Raw genomic sequence first — 20812 nt, forward strand, 5'->3', positions numbered from 1 at the left:
ATATCAGAAATAATAATACAATAATTTGCTAACAGGAAATTGCTTTCTTATGAAAACAGATAAAGTAGTTTATCTATTTTACAAAGTAATATTAGAGATATATACAGAATCCATAATTTACAAAAACTTCTTTGATTGGGGCTGGAGAGATGCCTCAGCACTGGCTGTTCTTCCAAAGGTCCCAAGTTCAATTCCCAACAACCACATGGTGGCTCATAACCATCTATAATGAGATCTGGTGCGCTCTTTTGGCCTGCAGGCAGAACACTGTATAAATAGTTAATAATTCTTTAAAAACAAAACAAACAAACAAACAAAAAACCCCAAAAACTTCTTTGATAAAATTTTCTTAATATTTCCCTTAGCAAAAACTCTAAGTTTGTTGGAAAAAATTAATACTTGTTAAAGTATCAAGTAATATAGGACACAGTATTGTAAAATGAAGCACACAGCTGGAAAACATTTTATTTTCTACTTCATATAACATTGTTTAAGTCCACATGACTTCAAAGGTTCTTTCCTGTAACTTATGATTTAAAGGTACCACTTAAAAATATTTACTGATGCTATAAATATTATTTTTCCTATATATTAATGATTTTAATGAATGCCATATCCATTATATTTCTTGCTCCTTTGGTCAAAAAGAAAAACAGAAAACTTTAAATCAAATGTTTAGACATTCAAAACTGTTTTTTAAGAACACATACACACAAACCAAATCTACACCGGCAATTATTATTTCAAAAATTACACACAATTTAAAAAACAAAATTTAAGTTTTAAACAAAAACATTAATGGCCAAATTAAATAAAGTTTAAGCATCAGATTTAGTATCTTATTTTTTAGGCTATTCAGAAATATATTTTGTGAATAAGAATTATTTCATAAATATATATGTATAAATATAAATAGGTATCTACAGGATCTGTGGTGCAGGAGAAAATTCTTTAAAGAAAAAAATTGCACTTTTAGATTTTCAGGATGTTGTCAAATTTATAGTTCAAGTGAGATAAAATTACCCATCTAGGTGCTTTTGGCACAAGTGTTCAGGTGAATATTGACACAATGTGAAAAACACATGCTTTTTATTTATTCGTGGAATATGAAGAACCAAACAGAATCCAGAATTCTGACCAAAAAATTCCAGATAACTTCAATTACTTAAATACAAAAAATATTGTTTTAAAAAGACTTTAACTTGCTTCTCTATCTGGAATGTATAAAATTTTACTAGTAATGTTTTCTCCAATCCTTTCAGCAAGAATTCCCAGCTTAATACAAATGTAACACCATTTTTTGACTCATGTATATCTTGGATCACACCCCAGTATATAAGGACAAAAAATAAATGTACAATAAAAAGATTGGGTAAATAAGGAGAGGCTTTTTGGTCTTGAATTCTTCACCTACGAGTAATGAAGCAGCACTGTAGGCAGCCCAAAACACACCAAAGAGCTTTAAAAAAAGGAAGAAAGAAAGAAAAAGGCAACATATTAGCAAATCAATCAACATTTTGGGTACCACAGAGAACATTTACAATATTTAAAAAAAATTATCTACCAAGTGAGACTTTTGTGTTTATGTTTCAAGACAGGGTTTTTCTGTGTAGCCTTGGCTGTCCTGAAACTTGCTTTGTAGACCAGGCTGGCCTCGAACCCACAGAAATTCACCCGCCTCTGCCTCTTAAGTGCTGGGATCAAAAGCATGCACCACCAACACCCAGCTCAAGTGAGACTTTTTAAGAATATTCAACCTTGCTCTGTTCCTTTACTTTTAAAAGAATAAAGAAAAGAAACCTAATTGTAACAATCACTTGTAAGTTCTATGTAAAGAGACACTTAGAGTCAGGCATAGTGGCACACACCTACCACTTGAATTCAAGGCCAGCCTGGACCTTACAGTGAGTTCATGGCTAGGCTGGTCTATAGTGTCAGACTGTCTCAAAAACAAACAAAAAACAGCAGCAGAGTAAAACACAACACACACTGTATAACTTACTTTTATAAGTGTAGACACCATTTCAAAGGATCCAACCACCAAAAGTATAGGGGCTATTACAATGAGAGGAAGTAATGAATATCCTATAACTCCAAGAACTTGGCCATATGCAACCTGTAAATTTTTAAAAGTTTATATAAATTATCATAGGAATCAAGATCTTAATCACTTTTCAATATCTTTTTTGTTCTGACATAAGTATCATGTCCAATGTATTTCAAATTATGGTCTTGTTTTATATATTCCAGGCCTTCTTACTACTATATTTTCAATACGATTCAGTGTCCTGATATTCAAAACCCACATTTCCAGCCCTTGTTGTTAGCTCCAGGATTATATGTCTAACCACCTCCAGACCTAATCCTGCATATACATGATACTCATACACAGCTTTACTCTGCATACATGTGATACACATAGACACAAATAAGTAACTCTTCCAGACAGGGTTTTTCTGTGAAGCCCTGCCTGTCCTGGAACTCACTTTGTAGATTTAACTGCCTGTCTCCCAAGTGTTGGGATTAAAGGCCTGAGACACCACTGTGTAGCAAGTAACTATTTCTTTTTCTTTCTCTCTCTCTTTTCTTTTTTCTTTCTTTTTCTGTCTTTCTCTCTCTCTTTCTTTCTGAGACAGAGTTTCTCTGTGTAGCCCTGGCTATCCTGGACTATTAAGTCACCCTTAATTATGTGAGACCTTGTCCCACAAAAATAAATAAATAAATAAATAAATAAATAAATAAATAAATAAATAAAGGGAGGGGGCTGGAGAGATGACTCAGTGGTTAAGAGCACTTGCTGTTCTTCCAGAGACCCAGTGTGTTAGTAGCTCACAATCTTCTGAGCTCCTAGATACTGTTCTTAAACCATGGGAGGGCTTTTATTATTATTTTTAAAGAGCCTGGTGTGTTGGTGAATGCCTTTAATCTTAGCACTTGGGAAGCAGAGGCAGGAGGATCTCTGTGAGTTCGAGAGCAGCCTGGTCTACAAAGTGAGTCCAGGACAGCCAGGGCTCATTACACAGAGAAATCCTGTCTTGAAAAACCAAACTAACCCAACTATAACAAAAAACTACTGCCTATTATGTTTTAGAGTAGTATCTATACTAACCTAAAAAAATCTATTGAAATTCCCCTTTTTCCAGCTGTTTAGCTGTGGGAAGCCCTGCTCTCTTCACATACTTTAACCAAAACTAGACACATAAGTCACTGAATGAAGAAAGCCAGTCTTAGAAGCTAGCTTCCATGAAGTCATGTGTTAAAGCTACTCTTTTAACATTTCTGTTTTGGAAAGACAGGGTTATTTTTAGCTACTTACTATTTACACTAAAATGTAGCCAGTTTGTTAGATTTTAAAAAGTATTTTAAATTATTTTCATCTGTGGCACATATCTCCAATCCCAGTTCTTAAGAGATAGGACAAGAGGACCAAAAGCTGAAGACTTCAAGTATTCAGGTATTTGAGACTCTGTCTCAAAAAACAACAAAAACTCAATCTATTTTCTAATAGGACAAATACTGATAAAGAAATCTCTATGGAAACAAGAACTGGCTTGAGACCTGTTGTCAGCTCTATGCTTTTGTGAAGAGCTGTATAGTATTTGAAAGGTGAGAAGGAATCTTTCCTCTCCTCTTCATTCCTTATGTTTATTGAGTAGACTTGATATCTGTATCAGTCATCTGAAAGGAACTAGCATAACTTAAGACAACTTATTTATTATGGCTAGGCACAGTGGCAGATGATTTTAATTCCAGCACTCGGGAGACAGAGGCAGATGGGAGTTTTTTGAGTTCAAGGGTAGCCTCAAACTATATCGCAAGTTCTAGGACAGCCAGGGCTATGCTGACAGACCCTATATCAAAAAATAAAAACAACAAAAACAACCATTTAGTAAGGTATGGCAGCTCAAAACTGTAAAGGCCAGTTTGGTTTACATAGTAAGTTCTAGGCTAATCATGGCCACCTAGTGACACTGTCTCCCAAATAACTAAATGAATAGGCTGGAGAGAGGCTCTGCAGTCTCAGGCATATGCTGCTCTTGTAACACATGGGAGGAGTTCAGTTCCCAGTACCTGCCCGACTCCACTCCACAGCATCTGATGCCCTCTTCTGGAATCTATAAGCACCTGCACTCATTTATACATATACATGTAAAAAAAAAAAAAATGCAGGGTGTACTTATCTCCACCCTTTTACCTCAGCACTTAGGAGACAGAACCATGCAGATCTTGGTGAGTTCAAGGCTAGTCTTATCTACATAGTGAGTTCCAGGCCAGCCAAGCCTATCTAATCAGACTGTCTGGAAAACAAAACAGAAACAAACACTAAAAGATACTTTCCAAAGTTAAGTACTTACTTCTCCACCAAGAACTCTAGCCAGTAAGAAAATTGTCAGTGAACCAAATATCCAAATGGTTATAATCCATGAGACCACCTTAAAGAGAAAAACAAAAATCATTCATTAAAAAAAAAAAAATTAAATAAACTGCTAAGTTTTCAGAAGTTTCAATTCTCTGCTACTTAAGACAGCTTAGCAAGCCCCTTTTCAGACCAGAGGTTTTATTAGTTACGTACATTTCCAAAACTTAGAAATGCAAGGTGAAATACAAAGTGAAATACAAACTTACAACCAAACTTAAAGTTCAACAATTACTGCTTATAGTATTTCAACATACATGATAAATGATAACTTTAAAGAAGACAAAATGCTTATTACAAGCCCCTGGCTTATCACATCCTGTAAGCAAAAGCCATTTCCAAAATAAGCTGCCAGTCTTCCTAAGAAGTCTTTAAAATTTATATTAATTATATGTTCATATAAGCTATTAAGTATGGAAGACATGTCAAATAATCTTACCTCTTCATATTTAGTTTATTTATGTATGTATTATTATATATTTATGTATATATACAAATTATGTATATATATTTAACACTGTATCCTGGGAAGGTATGCAAACAATACTCCATTAGAAATATAAACAAACTCATTTATTAGAACTGGATTTCCTGCACACTGTAATGCAGTGGCTTCAAATTTACTGTATACATCAAAATGGCTGCAAACTTACTCAGTCATCTTGCTTCTGCCTTCTACTACATACGCCAGCTTCTAGAGTTTGGCTTCTTTATTTATTTATTATGTGTACAATATCTGCATGTGTGCCTTCACATCAGAAGAGGGCACCAGATCTCATTATAGATGGTTATGAGCCACCATGTGGTTGCTGGGATTTGAACTCAGGACCTCTGGAAGAGCAGACAGTGCTCTTAACCTCTGAGCCATCTCTCCAGCCCCCTAGAGTTTAGTTTCTAAATATTCCCTCACTAAAACTGAGCCTTTCAAGAGTAGTGACTGCTTCCAAGGGTACAGTACAGAATAATACAAAATTAGTTTAGAATTGCTTTGTGGGGTTAGAAGAAAGGGTGTTATTATTTGTGTGGGATATAGCTCAGTTGATAGTATTTACCACAGAAGCATGGGGCTTTAATTTGAATCCAGGACTCAAACAAAAAGCTGAGTGAAGTGACATACACTTGTAATCCCAGCACTGGAATGGAGACAGAACCTAGGCTAACTGGTAAGCCCCAGGTCCTGTCTCAAAAAACCAAGAAGATGGTGTCCTGAGAACAACTAAAGCTGACTTCTGGTCTCCACGTGTAAACACTATGCACACTCACCTGCACATACATACACATACAAAATAAGGTTTATGTTCAACGGTCGTAGAAAACCACAAAAAGCTCCCAATGGCTAAAGCGGAACAATCTGAACTCTAAAGAACCCATACTAATGTAAATAACTGGATAATTAAGTAACAGAAAAGAAGGGTAGCTGCTCCTTAGAAAATACTAATAAACATAGATGAAATGAAAAGAAATAGGATATCACCATTCAATGAATATTATAGTAACATTGGGTCCAAAATTTATTATACTCAAGTTTGATAAGAAATAGGATATTTACATAACTGAAAAGTAGCTTTAGAACATATTAATGATAAAGAAAAATAACAAGCCAAATTAGTGGCTCATCCCTGTATCTTAATACTCAGGAATCTGAGACAGAAGAATCACAAGATCAAGGCCTGCCTAGGCTACAGAGCAAGCAAAAGAAAAAACAAATTAGCAAGACCATGTCTCAAAATAAAAACATAAAACTAGGTTAGAGATACAGCTGAGGGACAAGGCACAAGCCCTGCAGGCACAAGGCCTATATCTGTTTGCCTTCCCCACTGCTGTTGACAAACACCATGGCCAAGAGCAATCTGTTTTGTTTTTTTTGTCTTTTTTTTTTCCCTTGCTTTCTTGGGACAAGGTCTCACTATGTAATCCCGATTGTCCTGGAACTGGCAATGTAGACCAGGCTGGCCTCAAATTCACAGAGATGCACCTGCTTCTGCCTCCCAAGTCCTGGGATTAAAGGCGTGCACTACAACACCTGGTCTAATACCATCATTTGACAAGACTATTTTAAATCACCCAGGAGACAGACCTTTGGGCATATCTGTGAGGAAGTTTCTAGACTAGGTGACTGGATGGGGGAGGGTCCACCCTAAATATGAGTGGTTTTATTCCATGAGCACCAGCTTAATGAAATGGAAGAGGCAAGCTTCCCCAACTATGTTCTTCCCACCTTGAACTGTGAGCTAAAATAAATTCTTCCTCCCTTAAAGTGCTTATGCTAGGTATTTAGTCACACATGAGAGTAACTAACAGAAGGCTGAAAAGATGGCTCTGTCACAAGAACACACATCACTCTTCCAGAAGACTCAAGTTCACACTGGACAGGACTTGAACTCCTGTAGAATTCAATACCTCTGACTTTTCCAGGTGCCAGCAATCCATGCATGTACCCAAACACATAAGCATTTAAAACAAACAAACAGAAAAACAACCAGGATCTTGCTTTTTGTTGAGACAACAGACAACAAACCAGGAAGGCCTTGACCTCACAGAGATCCACTTTCTCTGCCTCACACATACACATAACTGGAAATAATAAAATGATTGATAAAAAATTTAACTAATAGTGGTAGTGGTACAAACCTTTAATTCCCACACCCAGGAGGCAGAGGCAGGTGGTTCTCTGAGTGTGAAGGCAGCCAGGGCTACAGAGTGAGTTCCAGGATGGCCAGAGGCACACAGAGAAACCCTGTCTCAAAAAAAAAAAACAACAAAACCATCCAAACTGTAACAGCAACAACAACAAAAGACTAATAAAATCTGAAAAACCTGGGGCTAGAGAGACAGCTTAGTGGTTAAGAGTACTTGTTGCTCTTGCAAGGGACCCAGGTTTGGTTTCCAGCACCCACAGATTGCTAACACTGATAAGCCTAGCTCCAGGAATCCAACAGGCATGTCTACAGTGTACACACTTGCATGCAGGCAAGACACACGATAAAGTAAAACAGATAAAAATCTAAGAAAGTGGAGCTGGAGAGATGGCTCAGTAGTTAAGAACACTGACTGCTCTTCTAGAGAGAGGACACTGATTCAATTCCCAGCACCCACATGGCAGCTTACAACTGTCTGTAACTCCAACATCTGACACCTTCTCCCTCATTCAGATATACATGCAGGCAAAACACCACCACCAACAACCAACAAAAATGGAAAAACTGAGAACAAACTAATCCAATGTAATCCTTAATTAATTCATTATGAAACGATTTCAGAAACAAGCATGGGTAAAATAGGTAAAGGCAAAACATCTCTCAAGCACAATGTATTTTTATAGTAAACATGTAACTACATTTATTTTTTTTTTTTTAAAAAGATCAGCCTGCCTCTGCCTTCTGAGTGCTGGATTACAAGCATGAAGCATCACTGTCTAGCAACTTATTTTTGAGTCTCAAAAAAAAGAATCTAACATTTGTAAAAAATGAGGTATACTTACCCTAAACTGTCCATACAATGATATCATGGAAAAGAAAAGAACAACGGCCAGTGGACCCCAAAAGTCAGGATTGTCTCTCACCACTTGTCTATTAAAACCAAGCGATGGCATTGGCATCAAAACACAACGGATTTTGTAGTAAATATCCTTTAGATCAATGTCCAATTCTTCCCTATAATTTTAAAATAAGATTCTTAAAAAACATGTAATTTTGAATAGTGAAACAGGTTTAAAAGAACTTTAAATTTAAACAAGACAATATGATATCCATAGGTCAACATCTGCATTTGAAGTACATATTAGACTAATTCTATGGTAAAATATCTCAACTTTAGAGGTGTTGAAATATCTTTCCTCCAACTGCTAGTGTTTGGAAATTGTTAGTAGTATGGAGTGAAACCAAGTGCTTCCAAGATCTGCTTCTGTCTGAGTACTGAGATAAAGTTGTGTACCACCCTGCCTGGCCCATAATTAAGTTTTAAACCTGAATTTCAGCCTGAACTACTCAAGAACCCTGCCTTTTTTTAAAGATAGCACTATTTGGGACAGCTAATTGAGCCAGAAAAGCACAGCAGACCTGTTTATGTGTGTGAGAGTCACACCAAGTGTCTGTGCTGTCCTGAAACTCAAGAAGACCACCTGTCTCTGCAGTGTTGGAATTGAAGAAGTGTGCCACAGAGTACACCTTCTTCTTTCTTTTAAAGATTCACTTAACTTACTGACATGAGTAAGTGTATCTGTGTATCTGTATGAGTGTATGAACAGGTCTGTGTGGGTGAGTGCCTGCACATACACGGTGAGTCCAGAAGCTGCTGGGTCTCTTATCATTCTCCACGTAGTCCTTTTGAGATAGGCTCTGTCCCTGAACCCAGGGCTCAGGTTTTCTTGGCTTAATTCCTGATCCTGTTGTTTCTACCTCTCAAATACTAAGGTTACATATTATGTTACAAAGACTGGCTTCCAGCTTTAAAGACTTTAAAAAGTTTTGTTTTTTTTTTAGTGTTTTATCTGCATGTATGTCTGTGTAACACATGAGTGCCTGGTGACTTCAGAAATCAGAAGAAGGAGCTGGATCCCCTAACACTGGATTACAAGAAGTTGTGAGCCACCATGTGGTACTTGAACAGAATCCCAGTCCTCTGCAAGAGCAGAAAGTACTTTTAACCACTGTGCCACTTCTCCAGTCCCCATTTTAAAAATTCCTGACATCCACTGGACAGTGGTGGGGCATGCTTTTAATCCCAGGACTTGGGAAGCAGGGAGTTTGAGGCCAATCTGGTCTACAAAGCAAGTTCCAGGACAGCCAAGAGAGAAACCCTCCCTTGAAAAAACAAAAAACTAAAAACAAAATTCCTGATACCCATATTCAACAAGCTAAAACACATTATTTCATTATTGCTTCAGTGTTTGTTTCCCAAAACATGGTTTTTCTGTGTAGCCTTGGATGTCCTGGAACTTGCTCTGTAGAGCAGGCTAGCCTCAAACTCAGAGATCTGCCTGCCTCTGCCTTCTGAGTGCTGGGATTAAAGGCATGTACCACCCCATCCCCCACCACCACCACCACAAGGCACTGCTTAAAAAGACTAGTAAAACTGAAAGCTGCTATTTTTTTTAAAGATATATTTATGTGTATGTGTTTATGACATGTGTATGTGGGTGTCCACTGAGGTCAAAACACAATATGAGATCCTCAGGAGCTGGAGCTACAGGCTGTGTTGCCTGATATCCATCTGGACTAAACTCAAGTTCTCTGAAAGAGCAGGAAGCACTCTTAACTCCTGAGCCATCTCTCCAGATGGCTGTTGTTTTTCCCCAAAAAAGGGTAAGATTTTTCTCATTCTGTCTTTAAAAATATCAAAGAATATAAACATCCCACAGATTGGGTCTTAAGAGTCACAAATTATATATATTTTTTCACATACAAAAGTGGCTTGTTATCTTCAGGATCTTCATCTTCAACTTCCAAAAGCCAGCCATAGCCTCTTTGTCTCAGAAATGTAGTAGCTGTAGATTCTTTAATAAAATCTCCACCTCCACCAAGGTTTAATTTGACATCTGGAGCTGCTATGGAACCACTGAGATCTTAGAAGAGAAGACAAAACTGTAAACCAGAGTGAATCTGAACCAAAATGTATATATATTTCAATAATTATAATTTGCCAATTTCTGTGAATATTTGCTATCATATATAATATATCAATGATAAACACTGTACTACTTTTCATTTTACAATTTGAGAAAAACAAACAAAAACCCAGAAGAAATTAAAGACAAGCCTGGTATACTGGAACATGACTATAATCCCAGCCCTCGGGAGGCTAAGACATGGAGGCCAGACTGGCCTCTAATTCAATACATAGAGACAAGTATAATCTTCAACTTCTAGCCTCCCTGCTTCCATCTCTCAAATGCTAGGATGAGTCATCACACCACTATACCTTCCATGTTTATACAGTGCCAGAGAGTAAACTCAGAGTCTTCTGCCTGTTACCAACTAAGCTGCACCCTCAGCCCTAGATGGTAATTTTTATACCATCTAGGATGGTAAATTTTATACCACTGAAATGTTCACCTTATTCCCATCAGTCCACTATCTGATAGGATAGTGTAAAATATCACTTCCATAAAATTTTCCTGATTTTGTTGTTGTTTTGTCTTGTTAGCTCTGCTGTCTCAACCTCCCAAGAACAGGGATTACAGATGTGATGCATCCTGCCTGGTTTTCTGTGCTCTAGTTAGAATAATTTTCTCCTCTTTTAATCTTTTATGAAATTCTAAGCCAGTGCCTCCAAATAATATTAATGTGTTTACGAATTACCCTGGGACCCTGGTAAAATACAAACCAAGACTAAGGGAGATTATGCCCAACAATGTGCCAGGTAATGTTAATTCTGCTGGTTTGTGGCTGTAAACCAGATACAGACATATCTGTCTGCCATAAAGTAATGACGCCCAGCTACTCTGGAGGCTGAGACAAGATCACACATTCTAGACAATGCTGGGCAACATGCTGAGTTCAAGGCCAGCCTAAGTAACTTAGTGTGACTATCTCAAACTAAAATTTAAAGAAGAGGCTGAGCTGTATGTGGTGGTATATTCTTTATTCCCTGTACTGGGGAGAAAGAGGCTACCAAGTTCTAAGTCAACTAGAATGACATAGTGAGACCCTGTTTTAAATTAAAACAAAACAGAAAAAGAAAAAAAAAATGTAAGGAAGAAACAAATCTTATTTATAAAAACCCGATTTCTGGGAAAATCTACATTCATCTCTAGACTGAAATTTTTCTTTCTTCTGTGTTAAGACAAGGCTTCAGTATGTAGCCCTGGCTGGCCTAGAACCTGACATGTATGTAGTCCAGGCTGGTCTTGAACTCAGCGATCCATCTGCCTCTGTCTTCTAAGTACTGGGATCACAGGGGTTCACCACCTGGGACACACCCTATTCTAAACTGAATTTTCTAACGTGAAATCAACTTTTTTAAACATATATTGGGCAGTTAAATCTGGCCCTAAGAAAAGTAAATAAAATTTTTAAAAAAGCAAAATCTGAAAATCACTAGCAGATGTCGAGTCAGGTTACAAGGAGTGGAGCCAAGGGGGGGGGGGGAGAAATCCCATGAACAGAAAAAATCTTTCCATCACAATCGCTTGCTCAAAACAGTACAAGCCAAGTCTGCAGAGGCTGGTGAGGGCACGGAGTTGACTTCCTAAAGTTCAAACGCTCCTAAATCCAGATTTCTGAATACTGTGGTCAAAGATTGTAAATTGTGTGGACACAGATCTGAGCAAGAAATCAAATTAAAAAAATATATATATCATCACGATTCCTTTGAAGGAAGTTTTCCTTAACCTGCCAAAAGTGACCCCTGCAAAAACCAAACAAGAAACAGACAAGCTTCTCTATTAACAGCAGAATAACCCAGCCCCACCTCGTTCTCATTCCTCGACCCCTCACTCTGCTGAGTAACCGCGGGGCAGAGCATTTCGGAAAGCAAACCTTCGGCAGGTCAGCGGCTTCACTTGTGGACGGGCCAGCCGGGGACCCCGCCCGCAGCCCTGGCGGAGAGGCCGAGCGCGGAGCCGGCGCCCCGCACCCTCCTCGGTCGGCCGAGGCCTCGGGGAAGGCCCAGCGAGCGCAGGGGCGGAGTCCCCACTCGGCCACCCCGGCCCCGGAGCCCCCGCCGGGAGCGGACTCACCTTCCGCGTCCGCCGAGGAGACAAAGGTGAAGTCCCCGTTGGCGGGCGCATAGGCCGGGGGCGGGCCCGGAGGCTGCATCCCGCCGGCCTCGGAGCCCGCGGCGGTGCTGGGGGGCGGCTGGGCCCCGGGCTCGGAGATGACACGCACGCTCGCGCTGCGGGGCGGCCTGCGAGCCGGGGGGCGCGGGCTGGGGCGAGGCCGGAGACGCGCGAGCCAGGCCTCCCGGCTGCTCCAGACGAGGTCGCACCGGAGTCCTACCAAGCTGGTGCCCTGACAGGACCATAACAGTGACAACGCCGCTGGGATTGGCTGTTTGTAATCTCATCGCCTATTGGCTCCCGGAGGAAGGTTCTGATTGGCTCTGTCTGTTGTTGATTCCGGAAATCAACCCAACACCGGAAGTTACGTTCCTCGCTGTCCCGCCCCTGTCAGCTGTTTGTTTAAATAGTCCACTTCTTTTCTTTTCTTTTCCCTCCCTTCCTCAGTTTTGTAAACTTATCCTCTTCGTGGTTGTTGAACAGAATTTCAGAGGTTGGCCGTGATGGCTTGCGCTTGTATTCCCGGCGCTCGTGGAGGCTGAGGCAGGGAAATTGCTGCGACTTTGGCTACAACGTGAAGCTCCATCTCAAAAACTACCTAAATTTCAATACTTAAACCCCTCAATTCTGATACCTTTGTTCATTAATTGTAAAGAATGTTGACGAAGTTATGTGTCTTGTCAAAGCCTTAGTCTCCGCGCCTGTAAAATAAAGGGGCTGGATTGGAGAATGGTCATAGCAAGGCTGTAAATTGCCATCTGTAGACCAAGTGTAGTCTAGCCGAATTTCTTTATGAGGAAGGCAACTGACCAATGAGGAAACATTAGGACAAAAACTAAGCCCCCTTGCTTCTCTGTGCTGATTTCATCTGTCCTCTGATAAACTTCCCAAAGTTTACAAACTCACCTAAGCTTTTATTTCATTCATTCATTCTTTTTTTTTTTTTTTTAGATAGGGTTTGCTGTGTAGCCTTGACTGTCCTGGACTCACTTTGTAGACCAGCCTAGTCTTGAACTCACAGAGATTCACCTGCCTCTCCTTACCCGAGTGCTGGGATCACAGGCGTGTCACTGGGCCAGCTAAGTGTTTACTTCTAAAGACTTAATTTATGCGTGTGTGCTTGAGTGTATGAGTGTGCACCACATGTGTGCAGGTGCCTGCAGAAGCCACAAGGGGACTTCAGAGCCCCGAGAATTGGAGTTCCGGGAGCTGTGAGCCACCTGATGTGGGTGCTGGATGCCCAAACTCAGTTCTCTGTAAGAACAGCAAGTGCTCTTAACCTCAGAGCCATTTTTCCAGCCCCCCTAGATAGATATATTTATATAGTAGATATGTTTAGAATCTTAAAATGTACTTTTTATTTTTTTTTAATCAAGTATATGTTTATGCCCGTGAGTGTAGGTTCCCGTAGAGGCCCGAAGAGAGTGTCTGATCCCCGGAAATAGAATCACAAGCAGTTGTGAGCAGACTGACGTGGGTGCTGGGGACACAACTGGGGCCTCTACAAGAGCAGTCTGGGCTCCTTAACAGCTGAGCCATCTCTTCAATCCCTAACTAGGTTGTAAAATCTTCAAATAAATGTAGTTAAACGCAATATTCAAGCTACATAAAAGTGTCTTCCGTTTTGGGGTGGTCTGAGGGAATATTGGGAAACAGACATGGAATGACGCCCAATGAACCAATAATAGAGCAGAGGAAAGGCATAGCTTTTAATATCTTTCTTCCTCCTCCTCCTTCTCAACTTCTTCTTCTTCTGAGAAAGTGCTGGGGAAGACAACACACACACACAACCCAAACACCTTTAATATCTTAAAACCTTCAATATCTTAAAAGGAATTCGGGGAAATTTTGTTCCACAAGGAAATCACCCACGTGATCCTTTTTTCACCTAACCCATTGTGACAGACTCCTTCCTCCTCTCTTCCCTTCTGTCACCTATGATTCCCTGTCCTCAAAAGCCCAGGAACCTTAGCCACACCTACTCCATTCTGCCTTGCCCAGGTATAGGCTGTTTTAATCAACCAATCAGGTATGTCATAGGCAGATTCACAAAACAGGATAGGTGTAACCAGATCTTGAAGGCCAATAACACCCATCAGACCAACCTCTAACACCCTGTCTCCAAGGCAAATAATAATAATAATCTGCAAACATTGGTTACTAAGGCATTAAAAACTTGGATACTGGGGCTGGAGGGATGGATGGATCCATCAGAACACCGGCTGTTCTTCCTAAATGGCCCTGAGTTAAATTCCCAGCAACCACATGATGGCTCATAACCATCTATGATGAGGTCTTCTGGCGTGCAGGCAGAACACTGTATACATAATAAATAAATAATTTTTTTTAATGTGGACACTGGCCATTTTTGGTACTTGTGTTAATATTAAACGTAATTACTACTGGGCATGATGTCACATGCCTTTAACTTCAGCAGTCAGGAGGCAGGCTGATCTCTCAGTTTGAGGCTAGCCTGCTCTACAGAATGAGTTGTAGCAGATAATTTGCATTTTAGATTTTTTTTTATATTCACCTACTCTAGCTCCCAAATAAAAGACACAGAGACTTTTTAGATTTATTAATAAACTTTAGGCTCGATACCTGGGCAGATATTCTTTTGTATTAATTCTCTAAAGTAGTCTGGCTACTTCCAAGCCCCAAGCCCCAAGTTACTTGCCATATTGGTCCGGTCTAGGCTGTTTCTCTCCTTCAGGCCTATTCTTTATGACGAGTCCCTTCTCTCTCTTCTTCCTCTTTCTCCCTTTCCCACTTCCCAGGCCCTACCTGAGATCCCAAGCCTCTTCCCAGCTACGAGCTGTCTAGCTTTTTTTATTAACCACTAGCACAACTGGGGAGGAAAGTTTACACAACATTGAACAGAGTACGTGACAGTGCATTTGTCCAGACTGCAACCAGAACTCAGGGCCCAGAATTCATCATTTGTACTGTACTGTTGTAACCTGTTTAATCTGCTTAAAATCTATAGCCCCTCTGTTGAGATCTACTTTAATTCTTAGCATAACTGTAGCTCCTCTGTGAACACTGTTGAACCCTGGAATATTAAAGTCTACTTTGAGACATAATTGCAGCCATTTCATTTTCCATTTTGTTTCTAAAGTGAAATTAAGTTCAAATTTTTAAACTTTTCAGCGCTGCTTCCTAGAAGCAGTTGTTCATAGCTGGCACTAGCAGACCCACTCAGAGGGTCGAACTGACCTTATATTTTACTATGACTCAATAGTGTTATAACTTATGCTTTATTATCTATTAACATGGCTACACTCTGGTTGCACCCTTTTTGTCTGCACATCTGGCTACACTTTGGATGTACTCTAGAAGACTATAAGCCCTGTCTCACCTCACTTAGGACCAGTCAGCTTAAAGGTTAGCTGATAATACTTTCTCTAGTTAGCCAAAAACGTACTATTGCTTTGTATGGTTATCAAAAATGTGTTACTGCTCTCCCCATGTGTGTTTTGCATCCACTTCTTTCTCTATAAACCCTGCTGTGAGACCAAGTTGATGTCACAGTTAGGCTCCTGAGTTCCTTTTTCTGTCCCTGATCTGACCAGTCTTTGGGAGATTTATTCAATAAACCGTCCATATCTGAGACCAGAGTATGAGTGGTTTGTGTGGCTCTTCTTAGACTAGAAAAAAACAAAACAAAACCCAACAACAACCACAACAAAACCTGCTGTCACCTTTAACATATCAGAAGCCATTTTGCCTCCAAGTCTCCATTTTGATTATAAGGTGAAATTAAGGTCAAGTTCTCAGGCCTTATATGCATGTTCCAGGACAGCCAAGACTACACAGAGAAACCCTATCTCAAAAAATAAAAAACAAAAACAAAAAAATAAGAAAAGATAGAATGCTCTATCTTTTTTACAACCGGATCTTATGGAGGCATTTCCTAAATTGAGGTTCCCTCTATTCAGATGACTAGTCTGTATAAAGTTGATATAAAACTATCCAGCACAATGTGAAAACAGAAGAAGAGCTGATTTTCTCAGATGTTAAAGTGTTTAAAAATGTAGAGGTTGAATTACATCATTGTTCTCTTGTGGATATAAACATGTTTTTGTTTGGGTCCCAGGGGTGGGATGTGGGACTGATTCAGCTGGTCACAGAAGCAGACTATTTGCCTCAGTCGGCTCTGAGAGGCGCTCTTTGCCCGCTGTAGATAGGACTCTCGAGAGAGAATAAATGCCAGAGCCCAGAGAGTATGGAGGTGCCAAGAAAGAACAAGGCTGCTTCTGCTTCCCCCTTGCTGCTCCTGATTGCTGTTGTGAAACAAGAAGTTGGAAACCTCCTGAAATGAGAATTGGACTGACTCCAATGAACCTGACGATCCAAACCAACAAGAAGCAGCTAAGAGAACTGCACCCCCTCTCCCACCTACTCTTTCTCTCTCCTACCTAGTGTTGAGGTGTTGGAAGGGATTTGGGTGGAGTAGGGAGAAAAGGGTAAAAGAAATGTAAATAAGAGTTTGAAAACATATGCCAACAATATTCTTTAGCTCATAAACACCCAGTGCTTGGTGCAGAAATCTCAACTAGAGATGTGATATGATAGTCAACAGTTCATGGTCATTCCAATGATGTTAAAATCCAGACTAGACTTCTGCTGAGGCTGTAGTGCCTGAAGCAGCCCCTCCCCTCTCCCAGATACTGACACTCACCCCACTGACCATGCCACCAGTGAACAACTAGCCCATAGATCTCTAGATGCCCAGACTTCTCATCCGGGGAAGTGAGTTTCCATCAAAGGAGGTACTGATGCACACACATCTCACTCCACATTCCCTGCCTCCTTCGGGAACCAGAGAGCCTCGTTTCAGAATCAGGCTGTGAGCTGCATTCCTTTCTCAGAGAGCTGTATGAAGGGATCTCATCTCTGCCATGTGGGCCTGATTCACCTCTTTAGAGACCTTGCCATGCTTTCTGTTTCTGCCGCTGGGGCCTGAGCTCTCCTCAGAGCCTTTCTTACACTGTCTCCCCATTTAATAGCCCCATTATTAAATGTTTCACGTGTGGATTTTAAGAGGGACACTGAGACTGATTGTTGGGGGTAGGGAGCTTATTAGAAGAGCTACTAAGGCCACAGGCAAACAATGACATGTTTGAGTATGGTGAATTACCCAGGAGGAGTAAGCCGAGAGAGGAGTGCAGACATGAAAGTCAGACAGGCGGGGCGCACACACCCACAGTCCCAGCATCTGGGAGGGAGGCAGGTGGATGTTTGTGGGTTCTAGGATAGCCTAGTCTACCTAGTGAGTTCCAGGTCAACCTGGACTACGAAATGAGGCCATGTCTCAAAAACAAACCTAAACCCTACGAAAGAAAAAGAAATAATCAGAGACTCCAACAATGAAAAGGCCACGTAGGGAGAAATGGCCCCAAAGAAATAAAATGACTTGCCCCTTTCTCCTTGACTCCCTGTGTACCACATGCATGCCTGATGTTAGAGAAGGTCATAAGATGTCCTACGACTGGAGTCACAGATGGCTATCAGCCACCTTGGACTTGGGAATGAAACCCAGGTCCTCTGGAAAGGAGCCACGCTTAAACACTCAGCCGTCTCCCTACCCCTGCTTTGAGTTTCCATTCTCCTCCTGCAACCACACAAGTTTAGAGCTGTGTTCCATTACTCTAGTTTAAGTGGTATTGGAGATCAAAAACAGGGTCTCTGGCATGTCAAGCAAGCACTCTGCTAACAGCTATATCCCTGGTCCGAGCCTCATTTCCTTCCTTCTTGTTTATTGTATTATTACATTACTTTTTTTGTGGCAGAATCTACGTATCCCTGGCTGGCCTGAGATTACAGAAATCTATAGGCCTTGGCCTCCTAAGGGCTCTGATTAAAGTTGTGTGTCACCCTGCTCGTCCTTTTAAAATTACATTAATCTGTATAGATACGTGTCTGTGTGTCTGCCATGTGTGTGCACAACCCTATAGGGACCAGCATTGGAACACTGGCGCTGTAGTTACAGGTGATTGTGAACAGTCTGATTTGGGAGCTGGGAACTGAACTCGGGTCCTCTGGAAGAGAAACCAGTGCTCTTAACCACTGAGCCATCTCTCCAGCCTCCTAAGATTTGTTTGTTCACTTATTCACCAAATCTCACGTCTTTGAGGATAATTTCTGTTTTCTTCAGTTCTTTAAGTACGTCTTTGTCTTTTTATATACAGAGCATTGATACAGAAATGGGTATGATAAATTTATTTTATCATATAGCTTGGACTTTGAGCTATCTGAACCTCATTCTTGAAAGTTTTAGTTAAGTCTCTTAACGTTGCTCTGTCCCCTTTCCTTCCCTTCTGAAACTCTAATTAGCTCAGTGATTCTCAACCTTCCTAATGCAGTGACCCTTTAGTTCCTCATGTTGTGGTGATCTCCAGCCACAAAATATTTTTTTTAAGATTTATTTATTTATGTATTATGTATACAGTGTTCTACCTGCCTGTGTGCCAGAAGAGGGCACCAGATCTCATTATAGATGGTTGTGAGCCATCATATAGGTGCTGAGAATTGAACTCAGGTCCTCTGGAAGAACAGCCAGTGCTCTTACCCTCTGAGCCATCTCTCCAGGCCCCACAAAATTATTTTTGTTGCTACTTCGTAACTGTAATTTTGCTACTGTTGTGGATCACAATGTAAATATCAGATATACAACCCACAAAAGGGTCATGACCCACAGGTTGCGAACCACTTAATTAGACACATACCAGTAAGGAGTTACTCAGTAACAGATACATGATTCGTGTATATTAGCCCACATTCAGATGACCCTTTATATGCCAGGCATTACAGAAAGTGCTTTATATTCATTTGTTCAATCATCACACACAAATCCCGTAAAGTAGGAACTGGCATTCTTCCCAGAATTTCTTATAGATAAGAAGTAGAAAAGTAGGGGAAAAAAAATCACTTGCCAAAGGTCACAGAGATAGTAAATAGGAGCAACAGGACATGAGCCTGGATAACCTGGTCCCACGGTCCCAGCCCTACTGCTGTGAGCCCTCATTGCAGAGTCTTCTCTGTCTTTAGTGCTTTCAGGTTTTTGTTGGTTTGTTTTCTGGTCTGGGCTTTTGTTGCTGTTGTTGTTAATTGTTCATTCACATCTGTATAAGCCAAGCACAGTTTTGCAGACCATGGAATTTGTTTGTGTAATCTTGTCCTATTTGTTCCTTTGGACAGTAGGTTTATTGACTCTAAAGAAGGGTACAGATATTGTATATAACTTGCTACTCTGACTTTTTGTTGTAAATGTTAGACAAGAGGGCTGGCTTACTCATAATGTACTTTATAATAATCATTGAAACTACCTCAATCCTTTGTCAGCACACCACAGCTTGTTTTGTTTTTATATTTACATGTTTTGGTTTGTTTTCATTGTTTTGTGACAGGGTCTCATTGTGAAGCCCCATTTTTTAATTAAAAAGAAAAAAGCATTCTTAAGGGTTGGAGAGATAGTTCAGCAGTTAAGAGCCTTGTTTTTGCACAAGGCCCAGGCTCAGTTCCCAGCACACTTATGGTGGCTCACAGCCATCTATAACTCTAGATCCAGGGGATCCAATGCCCTCTCTGGCCTCTAGGGGACAGACATGTATGTGGTGTATGAACATATATGTAAGCAAAACATTCTTATATATGCATATATATAATAAAATAAAAAAAGCTGAAAAATTCTTTCACAATTTCAAACATACATACATACATACATACACACTGTACTTTATCATTTCCCCTGCTACCTTCTTCTTTTTTACGATACTTCATACAGCTGGAGTTTGCTCATGACATCTGAAGCCATAAAGAAAGAAAGGGTTAGTAAATATTTCCTAGTATTCCCTTTATTTATGTATTTACATTCTGTGTGTAAGTGTTTAGTGTATGTGTGTCTGTGCTTCATGTGTGTGCAGTGCCTGTAGAGGCCAGAAGAGGCTGCCAGATCTTCTGGATCTGGAGTTACTGGTGGTTGTGAGGGGCCTGTGGGTACCTCGAATGAAACCTGGGTTCTTAGCAACAACAACTAATGTTCTTAACCACTGAACAGTGTCTTCAGCTCCCCTTTACCCTCTCTTATCCCCATCCCTACTCCACCAAAGATCCCCTTCTACTTTCATGTCATGTTTTTGTTATTGTTGTCATGTTTTGTTGGCCCACTGAATTTAATTAGGGTTGTCTGCATGAACCCGTCTGGGAGGATATTTGCTTGAAAAAGAGCAACTTGCCAGTGGCCACACCGCTGGGGAATATGGCTCCTCCTTCCCATAAACCATTAAGTCTCTAACTGCTCAGAGAGGGGTGGAGTATGATGAATGTGTATAGCCTGCCACTGCTGCTATAAGCCTTTCTATGTCCAGAAGACCATTTCACACCACCCCTTCCCATCCTCCAGTTCTTACCTAATGTTCCCTGAGCCTGGGGATATCCCATTTAAGGCTGAGCTATATAGTCACTATATAGTCACTTTTTTCAGCACTTTGACTAGTTGTGAATCTCTGTGATGCTGGTTATTCATTCTTTGATAATTTTATTCATAATGATTAGAACCACCTCCATTCCTCACTATTATCCCCCTCCCACTCTGTCTGGAACTATCTTTCTTCCCCTCTCTCTTTCTCTCTACTTTCTTTTTGAGACAGAATCTCACTATACAGACCAGGCTGGCC

General features: G+C 40.5%; 1 protein-coding gene across 1 annotated transcript; it reads right to left on the minus strand.

Annotated features, from left to right (window-relative positions):
* Nucleotides 1-432: 432 nt before the first annotated feature.
* On the minus strand, nt 433-12392 carry Yipf4 (Yip1 domain family member 4). Its single transcript, XM_021662695.2, has 6 exons — nt 12096-12392; nt 9821-9980; nt 7899-8070; nt 4356-4433; nt 2003-2116; nt 433-1459 (listed from the first exon to the last, which is right to left on the minus strand). The coding sequence occupies exons 1-6, from the start codon at nt 12172-12174 to the stop codon at nt 1322-1324; spliced, it is 741 nt and encodes a 246-aa protein (XP_021518370.1). The 5' UTR covers nt 12175-12392; the 3' UTR covers nt 433-1321.
* Nucleotides 12393-20812: the final 8420 nt, after the last annotated feature.

This window comes from Meriones unguiculatus, chromosome 1 (assembly GCF_030254825.1).
Source record: "Meriones unguiculatus strain TT.TT164.6M chromosome 1, Bangor_MerUng_6.1, whole genome shotgun sequence".
NCBI classification, from domain to species: domain Eukaryota; kingdom Metazoa; phylum Chordata; class Mammalia; order Rodentia; family Muridae; genus Meriones; species Meriones unguiculatus.

Coding starts and splice junctions, on each gene's coding strand:
- Yipf4 (XM_021662695.2), bottom strand. CDS start 12,174: ATGCAGCCTCCGGGCCCGCCCCCGGCCTATGCGCCCGCCAACGGGGAC. Junction 8,071..9,820: donor GAAGATAACAAGCCACTTTT/GTATGTGAAAAA, acceptor TTAAAATTATAG/GGAAGAATTGGACATTGATC. Junction 1,460..2,002: donor TGGTGTCTACACTTATAAAA/GTAAGTTATACA, acceptor CTTTTTTTAAAG/CTCTTTGGTGTGTTTTGGGC.